The sequence below is a fragment of the Telopea speciosissima genome, chromosome 10 (genome assembly GCF_018873765.1).
Source record: "Telopea speciosissima isolate NSW1024214 ecotype Mountain lineage chromosome 10, Tspe_v1, whole genome shotgun sequence".
Taxonomy (NCBI): Eukaryota; Viridiplantae; Streptophyta; class Magnoliopsida; order Proteales; family Proteaceae; genus Telopea; species Telopea speciosissima.
Window position 1 is genome coordinate 2,011,905 of NC_057925.1, and position 11,392 is coordinate 2,023,296.

Below are 11,392 nucleotides of genomic sequence, written 5' to 3' on the forward strand. Positions count from 1 at the left end.
TCACTCACTTGTATGTGCATCCAACGGTGCACTGAGCAGTGCACCTTTAAAGTTTATCCTCTTAGTCTCATGACCACTGTCGGATGCTTAAATGTGGTGCTTTGGATAGTTCATTGCACTTGAATGGATAAAAATTCCAGTTGGACGTGTCTCCGTCTAACAGGCCTTGTCGCTTGAACACTAAAGGCCTCATCCCTTAGGTCCTTTAACATGTGACCATCAGCCCCTCAAACCGAATCCCATCTTTGTGTGTGTGTGTCCGTGATCTGTAAACAAAATCCTAATGCATTCCTATCTATATAACACTGTACTTTCTTACCGCTACCCATTGGAGACATGGTAAAGTTTATTTGTTCGTAAATTGTGACGGTTCTATTGGCAAGTACCAACACCTTACGATTTAAAAGGTCATGAGTTTGATTCTCCTTGGGTTTGTCTATCCAAAAGAATTGGTACCGTTGGATCAATTTGATAAATAAACTAGATTTAGTGATAGGAATACTGGGGATTTTTTTTTTCTTTTTTTCTTTTTTTTTTTTGGTTAAAAGGAATATTGGAAATTGCATATAAGGAAGGAGAAGTGTTTCATCTACCAATATACTCACATTATATACAATTTGAATCCCTTAAAAGTCTTTTACCATAAAAAATAAATCCCTTAAAAGTCCAACATGAAATTACACAAGCTATCCCTAATTTTACGGTGAACAGAATGTAGAGGAGGTGGTTGACAAGAGACGTTACAACATATACAGATTTTTATTGGTGTTATTATTATATAAGAGTTGGCCACGGTATTTTGATGAAAGTGAAAAAGATTCAACTGCTTGGATTGGTCTTGTTGCACTGATTATATATGAGAGCCGTTGAAACGGAATAATTTTTTTTTTGTTTTTGAAATCGAAATAAAAGTACTTGATTTATCAATCCCTAACTACTTTTGTGCCTTCCTCTTTGAGAGGGGTTTCTTTTGCAAATACTATCTGTTTGGTTTCGCCTTTGAGGGTTGAGGCTAGGGGTGTCAACGGGTTGGTTTCGGTTTGGGCTTTTCGATTTCGGTGTGACTTTTATAGAAACTGAAACCAAACCATTAAGAAATGTTTGGTTTCGGTGCGATTTCGGTTTCGGTGCGGTTTGGTTTCGTGTCGATTTCGATTTATGATAACGGATTGATATCGGTTTAGATTCGATTTGGTACCGGTTTTATACAACTAGTAAGGTCCGATTAGTGCTAATTTTTCTTCTCTTTCTCTTTTAAGTACATAAAATATTTCAAATGCAATGCATCTTTCTATCCTATGTCCTATGGCCTATGGATACAATTAGTTGGGTAATCACTAACAAAGGATATGAGATAAAGTGAGAAACTATCACAACACATTTAGGGGGCAATGGGGCATTAGGTATTTACTGATTTAGTCATTTATCGGGTTAGGTCGGTTCGGTTTGGGTTCGGGCCTAACGGTTCGGGCTACCAGTGCACCATCGGGCTAACCCAAACCAAACCAAACCAAACCGTTTGCCTCTTTGGATCCACAAACCGAACCCAAACCATTAAGAGTTCGGTCCGGTGTGATCCGGGCTCGTTCGGGCTGGTTCGGGCCGGTTTCATCGGTTCGGGTTGGGTATTGACACCCCTAGTTGAGGCGTTGAGCCATCAACATGATAGGCTTTGGAGAAGAAAGAATATTAGGCAGAATCCTGCAAAAAAAAATATTGATGGTTTCTGAACGTCGGTGGCTGTGGTAGCAGAATTCAAGGTATCAGTGATACATATCGGTATTGACCTGTATTTAACACCGATAAGATACCAAAACTGGTGTGGGGTATTAGTCCGTACTGAAGGCAAAATGGTCTAAAAAATGAATTTTTTTTCTAAAGACAAAGGCAAAATCATACGATATGACCCGTATCAGTTTCGATATTGGTCAAGAGCTTCGTTAGTAAGTTCGTGTATTATACACGTATTAAACGTGTAGGAAACAGAAATCACAATAGGCCCTCTACTGCTATGGGCTTAATCAATTACTATATCTACAATCAATTAAAAAATCACAACAAAAATCTTCATTCACAAATCATTTCTGTATCTACAATCAATTCATGTGCTGTATACCAAAAAAACCACAAATCATTTCGGTATCTACTTGTACTCTTATTCTAAAGAAGTGGTTCGATCAATGGACAAGAGAATCTATCCCTCTTGTTCAATTGTGATATAGAAGAGAACCTGGTTGATCCCCTCCATCATCTCCAAACTACACTTAATCAATCTAGACCTTTGTTTTGCCGCATCTAACGAAATACCATGGTTAAAGTGAATATAGACATTCACAACTTTAACCAAGCCAAAATGATAGTATTGTATATTATCCGTGAAGGCTTATCAACCTCACCAGTGCATCTGTTGCAGGTTCTTGTGACCCAAACTGCTTCAACACCGTAAAATACCTAATCAAAGTGAGTCCAATACTCTGTCATAAAAAAAAAACCATTATTAGTATTAAAAAAAATGCCGATCGATGGTTGTTGTTGTTACTAGTATTAAAAAAAATGCCGATTTAAAAATCATAAAAACACTTACCAATAGAGCAGATCCATAATATGGATCCTTGACTCCTTGTTAGCTTAGCCACTCCAGCACATATCAAACTAAACGAATCCAACGTCATATCCAAAATCATATCAGCATAAAACAGATCAATCTCTGTACTAACAAGATGAAGCGGATACAACAACAACAGTCTCGCCCCCTTGAGTGCTATCAAAATTCCAAAAACCTCTTTTGAGCTTCCGCCGTGAAGCTTACAAATACAATTTATTTGTTTTATAACATTAGAAACAGAAAGTTTGAATCTAGAAAAGATGCTGATGAACATATTAAATAGCATATATGCGATGTATAGTGGAACGTAACTTCCAACTGTGATACTAACACTGAGTTTCAACTCTTATGTGTTATCATGTAATCCACATAAATAATTGCAAAACATTATCAATTATTAGTTCTTTTGGAAGGCATTTATATGTTGATATGTGTAGCACAGTAGCAGTGTAGCTCATAGTTTGACGGGTCTGATTTTAGTGTATAAATTCTAGTGGAAGACTTAGAATTTATCAATCTACTAGGGACCACAGTGCCAGTAGAGCATATATTGGAAGCAGCATAGAGAACATAGAACAAGCTCAAAATCAAATAGAAGAAACACCACAAAAACAAGTAAAGAATTGAAACTTGCTTGCTTTTTTTGGCAAGGAAGTACACATGAAGGAGAGTGATCATGGATTTGTTTCTTCATACAGAGACTGTTTACCTTTCCTTCTTGAAGGTGAGATTCAGGGAGAGAACTGGAAATTTAACCTTTAAACATTGTTAATCATGAGGAAAGCTGTGAAGTGAGAACAATGAAAGATGATTGGCCCCCCTCTAGACAAGAAAAACTAAACTATTTATTGGTTTTCGGGGTCCCTAGGTCAATCTGTTTGAAATGATCCTCGTGCAATCCCAGCTGATAAAATGCATAATAATATAAATCCTATTAGGAAATTTTAAACATTTCATACAAAGCCAAATCTAGTCCATAAACTTCCTACCAATAAACCAAACACACATAACAGTCACTATTTAATGTACACAACAACTCTGAAAGGATAAGATATTATACCTGGAACTTAAAAGACAACATAAGCCTATAGCAAATAATATCAACATTATCTATCAACACTTTCCTATAGAAAACATGTAAGAACTAGACTACAAGGCAGGCATTTTGCTATAAAATCTTTTATGTAAACACCCACAATGCAAACAACGATGAAGCATGGAAACAAAAAATGAAAAGGAACCTATTTAAAAAATCATTATTTGAAAAAATAGAAGAATACAAGATTAGATAATGAAGTATAAAACGTCTAGTTAATCCAATACATTTATTCCATAATTTATAAATGGAATGGTGCTAAAATAAATGATTTTACATCATTGCAATTCAAAGAGGATAACTGCATCTATATTCAATCTTAATGGGGCAGCCATCAAAGAGGATAAGCTCAATTAAGCTAAAAAATCTTGAGATAACCAAATGGTATTCAAAACAGGAGAACATTGGAAGTATTAGATGCTAAAAACTGAAACTTGAAATTGGATCAAATCCAAACTGAACAAGCATTCAAGTCTAAGAAGAATACTTGGTCGAATTGCGTTGTGATCACATATATTACAGCTGAACATTTATAGCACATGAATCATGAGTATAATAAATTTATAAAAGAAAATTTCCTGTCAAAACTACTTGGAACCAATTGAGACTAGTGGCAGGATTACTGCAAGGCCTCTTATGCTGCACCAGAAGAAAAAAGGGGAGAGAGAAAGAGAGAGAGGAAAAAGAAAGCCTATTCAAAGTTCAAATGGAGTAATTGCTCTGTCACAGTACAAAAATTTTGATTTTATTCAAAATCTGGAAAGGAAAAGTTGGTATACGATCAAAAAAAACATTTGTAGATTCTGAAATGAACCTTTTCAATTGCCTCATGATTCTGAAAATTACGAGTCCATACCTTTGACAAACGTACTATTAGATTGGATTCCTCCTCCATTTAACATCATCAAGGTAAATGTGGATGGCTCTTGTGCATGTTCATGAGGCCCTGGTGGTATTGGCGGAGCTTGTTATGGGAATTTTTAGTTACGTTCTAATGCTACTTAAATTTGTTTCTCATTAAAAAAAAATTTATATCTCATCTACATATGCAAATTCATATTCATATGCTTCAAATTTTCTCTGAACAATACAACATACAAGGTCTATTTTATTTAGAAAAACTAATATATCTTGAACAGAGAATCGTTATACAAGAATTTCATGCTTCACATATACTAGGGTAATAAGGTTTTCTGATTCTCGCCTCAAAAATCTCTTCACCACAAAATGCATTGTTACTTGGTTTCAAATGTGATTGAAGATAGGTTTGTGTTTTTATAATCATTTATTCCCATCCCCTTCTACACAACAAGTATGAGACTTAAAAGCTTTACACCACTAAACTCACAAATCAAGGACCCATCCATGAAGTGTCATGCAGTTTAAGTAGCGAAGTCATCTATCACGTAGCCCAAGATGAAGCCTCTTGTTCAAATTACCAAAGTCTCAATGTATACATACTTCTGGAGTAGCAATCGAAGAGGCGAGTTGTGATCGTAGATGTCTAATTGTAAAACAAAATGATGATGAACATTCACCTAACTTACTTCATTTTTTTGTATGTTCGATCTCCCTTGTTTGTTTTATGGCTGCAATTTTCTCGGAAAAAAAAAAGTGAGAATCTATTCTGAAAGTAGACCACCAAATATATTTTTCGCTCTTAAAATTATTAGGATAAGTTATTTTCAGAATAGTATAAAAATAGAAATAAAAGTGATAGCAAAGAGAGTTTTAAATTTGTTCTACCATCTTCTCAATATTTGTATTCCAAAGAGAGTTTTTTTTTTTTTTCTAATCAGATAAAATAAAAAAATAAAAACATGATTTTTGTCATTTGAGAAAAAGTAATTTTATGGGCCCTATTGTACATGTATACTTACTGAATAAGTTCATATTATTGGTTTCCTCCAATGTTTTAGTCATGACATTTGAAATTGCATGGTTGTATCGTTATAATTATTATCTCTTATCATAACGACATGCATCTCATTCAAGATAAGAAAAGAGAAAAACGATGTCAAATCACTGCCTTCGAACAATGAGTTCTTATAAACAGATATTATGCAATAATATTGTGTATACATTGCTCACATCAAATGCATGCATTTCACTGACCATTTGATCATGCATCTTATAAAGGTAATGAAATTTCTGTGTTTTCTGTTATCTATCATGCAAAAATGATATTAAGGCTTTAGTGGCTACTTGGTCGGAGGTCCATCCATTGGGAGGATGGAGACCGTGTGTCTAACGAAGAGGGTCCACACCAAAGAATAGGCCCAACTTGAAAAGGATTGGTTTTAATGTCCAAAAGTAAAAGTGGTCCAAATGATGGTTTAATGGATGAAAAAAATGGGGGTGTAACTAGGCCCATCGGCCTATTGTCGTGGGGCCATTTTCAACTCATTTTTTATATTTTATATTCAAATAAAGGGATTCCAAGTTTGGATTTCAAGGAAACCATGTAATGAGGTTGTTACCTTGCAACTCATTTATTAATAAATGTTGTTTGGCCAGTGACAAACTCCTATTTAACTACAAAAAAAAAAATTCTGCACATAAGCATACCAAACCTAATTTTTATTCTACATTCTATTATGTTTAATAGTTACCAAATAATTTATATTTTTTGATCGAAAATGACTTTTAGTAATGATTTTAAAAAAAAATAGGCCATAAACAAAAAGAAAAATAATATCAAAGACAGTCTAAGTTTATGTATCATCAATTGATTTTCTTAAAAGGGAATCTAAGAAAATTAGCTGAAGCTACAATAGGATTCTCATTGCGTTAAGTATTATTTTAAATAACTTTTAGGAATAAGACGATGAGAAAAAAATAAGATGCATCCTTCTTAAAAATTTATACAAAATAAGTGCACTAACCATGTTTGGAAACATTTGCCTATGTTTATAATGAAGGTAAATATTGTTAAGCATAAGTTGGGAGCTTGGTTCCTACAAATCTGTGGGAGGAGTTTTTTTAATGCGTATACTCTAAGTGTCAACCATTGCCACGTGGAATAACAAATAGGGCTCAAATTCTGAAGATAGTGTAAACCCAAGATTCTTTACCCAACATGTCAAGTTTTAGTCTAATTGGAGTTTGCCAAGAGCCAAGACATATAAATTTGTAAATCAATAGGAGAATACATAATAGTAATTGGAGTAAGGTAAGCATGCACGGAAATGTATTTTATTGATGGGAGAAGATTCTCTGAGCAAGCAGGGTACTCTACACCCTTTCTCACATTCTATTGTTTCTCTCTTCCCAAAATAATTTATATTTTAACGAATGTGAGAAGGCGTAGTGTACGCCTTAGGCTCAAAACTGGTGGGATCTCATTCTTGTACGAGAATTGTATGTGGATTGAAGATAATAAATTCGCCACCTCTACAATCATAGTTATCCACCATGAGATTTGATTTCAAACGGACAAGGTTATGGTGCTACTGAGTTTTAAACTGTCAAGTCGAAGCCTCTTCGTTGGAACCCAACTTATAATGGACCATGGAAGAGAATCACACAGAATGAGAGAGTCAAAGAGATCTTTCTACCATTCCCACTTTTATCCAGGAGGCATAAGTAGCTAGTCGAATAGACCCAAACAAAACCAGTAGCAACAAAGAGCGTTCAATCCGCACCAAAACAAACAACAAATTTACTGGGACCAGATTGACTCTCTTCCGTTTCTAAAGAGAAACCCCTCATGTGTGTGTGTGAGAGAGAGAGAGAGACAGATGACAAATGTTGCCAGCATATGTTTGAAGCAGAAGGGAGTGGTTGCAGAGGCGTTCCCTTGGAGAAGACGAAGATGAAGAAGATAGAAGGAGAGAATGATGTTGGGGGTATTTTAGGTTATTCCTTAAGTGTTTTTTACTGGTATGGGGATTTAGTAAATCTTTTCAAAATCTTACTTGTAAATGTAAAACATAATTGATAACCACCATTTTTGTAAATTTTAGAGGAGAGAGAGAATCATGGGAGTGTGGGGACAGAGATGTCTTTTCATATTTAGAAGAGAGAGAGACTCATGGGAGTGCTGGATAGGCCACACTCCCGTACAGAGAACTTTCTCCCTTAAAATAAATGCAAAACCAGAATGAATAGATGCTATTAACCTCATCACTCAGCTGCTGATGTGGATGTGGATGCTCTTCTTGTTGTGCTTCTTGCGGTGCTTGTGAAGGCAACTCTGCACTCATCAACTGATCAATTTCAAAATCCTCATCTCTCAGCTGCTGATGTGGATGCGGATGCTCTTCTAGCGATGCTTGTGAAGGCAACTCCGCACTCATCAACTGATCAAATTCAAAATCCTCACGCTCAGGACTCACAATCACACCATAAATAAACCTGTCATTCTGGGAACATAGACCAAAATCATTATTCTGCAAAATCCTACCCTAACTACTTCGTGGAAATTAGGGGGGAAGTATTAAAAAGAAAGAACAAAAAATAGCCATTTTAATTTTAAATAAAATATATTCAAAGTCAAAAATACCTTTACAGTTTTCTTCGTGGATTCGTTACATACGAACAAAATCCATTCTAGAAAGATTAAATTATAATATTTTGACTTGCAAGACTACGTACAACCAATATTCTGTTTGCACGCACGTTTTGCACGTGTAAAACCGAATACGAGCGACCGAGAAAAGGAATTGCACGAGCAGGACCAGAATTAAGAAGACAGACGAAGGTTGTAAACCTCATCGCTCAGATCCACACCAACTCTAGTAGGTCCAATCACCAACTCCAGTAGTCCAATTAAAGGGACTATTGAACCTGTCAAGCTCCTGCAGCTGTGGCTGAACCTACTGTTGCTGCTGTTGTGCGTAGTTCCCACTCATCTCATATTGCTCTGTAGCAGCTACAACTACCGCTACATGTTGCGCCTCCATCATCCGTTGTTGTTGCTGTTGCGCTTGTGGCGATGGAATTCCGTAGGGTGCGATGCTGGAAGAAGGGTGCTGAGAGATAACTCTGTGTACATGTTTGGCTGATAGTGAAGGTATTCATGGCTCAGAGGGAGCATCGCTGATGGATGTGGTACATAAGACCGGATATGGTTAAGCTTGTGTTCTAGGTAGGTGACTATACCAACAGAGCCGTACGCGTCTGCCTCGTACACCACAGAGTTTACTGCACTTTCTTTATACGTCGGGGTATTGTCTGCGATTAGATTGGCAAGGTAGCTTGCACCGAATACCTTATGGACATTCGCAAACTTTGTTGGCTGGTCTGGAGGGAAATATGGAGCAAACACACAATCTACTGTACACTCCCGCCCAAGAAACTTGCACACTCCGCGCGGAGAATTGGACGAGGACGCCATTTATCTTCTTTGATTCTGTAAGATTTTTAAAATTTAAACACATAAGATGACGGACAAATTAGCAAATTAGCAGAAAGATTTAGAGAGAGAGGTTTCTTCTAGCATGGAGTGTAAAGCAGAAAAACTGCGAACATAAAATCGAACCTCTGATCTTTTCTAATCCTCTTCCAGAATCAATTAACAGAAATAAAATAGAAAGATTGAAAAATCAATTGCGTTTAGACTGAGTCATTGCAATCTTCGACTCAAATTAGTTGAGATCCTATGTATCTATAATCTAAAAGATTTCGAATCTTTTGTTTCAGACTTTGGAGATCATAAGGCTATCAAGAATAAAAGAAGCAAAATAATATTTTTTTTAAAAAGTAGTGTAGAAGTGATAGATCTCTCACCTTTAAATCTTGATTCCGCTGGTGAAACTTCAGATGGAAACTTCTTTCTCACTCTATTAATTTCTCTACTGCAAAATCAAAGTAAATCTGTAAGAGAAACGAACAGAACAGGAAAGGCTACAGACAAACGAACAGAACAGGAAAGGCTAAAACCTAGAAAGAAGTCCGAGGATCGAAGAATAATGAAATCTTCATACAACTTTAATATTACCTTCGCTTGCGCTGGAGGCGATGGATCCCGTGGGTGAAACTTCTCTACTGCAAGATGGCCTTCGTGTCGCTCCTCCTTTTTTTCTTCTTGATTGAAAGAACGCTCCCGATCGGATTCTCTAGAATTTTTCGGAATGAGTTTCTAATTTGATAAGAGTAGAACAGAACCTCTTTCTATATCTTAGATTAGATAGATAGATTTTTCTTCTTGAAAGAACGCTCTGAACGCTCTCGATCGAATTCTATAGAATTTTCCGAAATGATTCTAAGCTTTGTGATGGTGAGACCTGGCCTGGCAACCATCTAATGGTTGCAAGGCTGTGTTTTAGAGTTGGACGTTGGAAGATGTATCCGATGGGGGGTAATATAGACATTTTGTTTATTTTTAATATTTAATTTTTAATAGAATCCCATGATGAACAATGTAAAGTGGCATTTCTGTCAATGCACATGGTTGTAACTGCGAGGATTCTCAGGAGAATAGGAGTGAGACGCAAATATGGCATCCACCATGTGGGGATCCATTCAATGGTTAATGCCATCTGTACGGCTCACTCCCATTCTCATACGAGAACGTATGAGAATGGGATTCCAACACGGCTCAAAGAGCCTTTTCCCTTATTGATTAAGGCTCTAAAATTTAAATAAACAGTTGGCCATGGGACTGATAATCCCCTAGCCGTTGTTAATTAAACAAAAAGATTAAAAAAATCACTCTTCACAGAGAGGCTGAGATCCTCTCAGTCCTAGCTTTCCAAGTCACAGGTCTGTCCTTTTTAGGTTGTGTTTGATATGCAATTTTCTAGTCGATTTCGCATTCTGGAACAATAAAATCAAGTAATTACCCATAAAGATCGAATCAAAGTTGTTCATTCCGTAGAAATGTCATAAAGTAAACAGAAGTTTTCCCAAGACCATCCTTTTCTTGTTCCCTGCATGCATTAGGTAATCTATTCTTTAAGATCTTTCCAAACTTCTACATGCACCCACCCTTGCTCCTGCGTTCCCTGCAACCCTTGGTATAATCTCGATCCGAAGCTCTTATTCTTGAGAATTCCCTACAAAACTAGAATTTATAGCCACTACAAACTGCAACTGGCATCCACACTCAGTACTCATCGATCATAGGCTAAAACAACATTGCATTGATCAGTTGATGAAGGAATACAGGTATGAGCTAGGCAGGAGGTGAAGATCATAGGTCCTTTTATTAATCACTCTTATTAACATTTCAGGATTAACATTCGACTACTTAAAAACACAATAGAGTTAACAACAAATCCATAGGAGATGAAAGAATATAGCTAAGACAGAGAAGATACAACGGCATTCCAATTTAGATACATAGAGACTGAGGAAGATAAAAGACTCGAACAAATTCAAACAGAGAACCTTAGAACAAAAACTCATCTCAATCCAAGAGGTGTAGCAAAGCTGCAATTTTATTCTTGACACAGAGAGCACCACTTAAAAGCTTGTATAAAAATAAGTGAAACTAAAGATGTATACATAAATGCCACACATAATTCCAAACCTTACTGAGAAGAAAAGAACCTAATACTCGTACCATTCTCGCTTAGTAAGAGCCATATAAGAGCTAATTCAGTAGAAAAAAAAACATCAGATGTTTGCTACTCAACGAACAAAACCAGAAATCATTTGAAGGGTACGCAACTGAGATGGATTTTCAGGGTTTTAAAGAGGAAGTGTGGAACAGCATTCCATCATCTCTTTTCAATTTCTATATGCTA

The 11,392-nt window shown here is 36.3% G+C and overlaps 1 protein-coding gene across 1 annotated transcript; it reads right to left on the reverse strand.

Moving 5' to 3' along the window:
• Positions 1-8,604: 8,604 nt before the first annotated feature.
• On the reverse strand, positions 8,605-9,039 carry LOC122642222 (protein ASYMMETRIC LEAVES 2-like). Its single transcript, XM_043835658.1, has one exon. It carries the CDS (start codon positions 9,037-9,039, stop codon positions 8,605-8,607), a length of 435 nt encoding a protein of 144 aa, XP_043691593.1.
• Between the last annotated feature and the right edge of the window lie 2,353 nt (positions 9,040-11,392).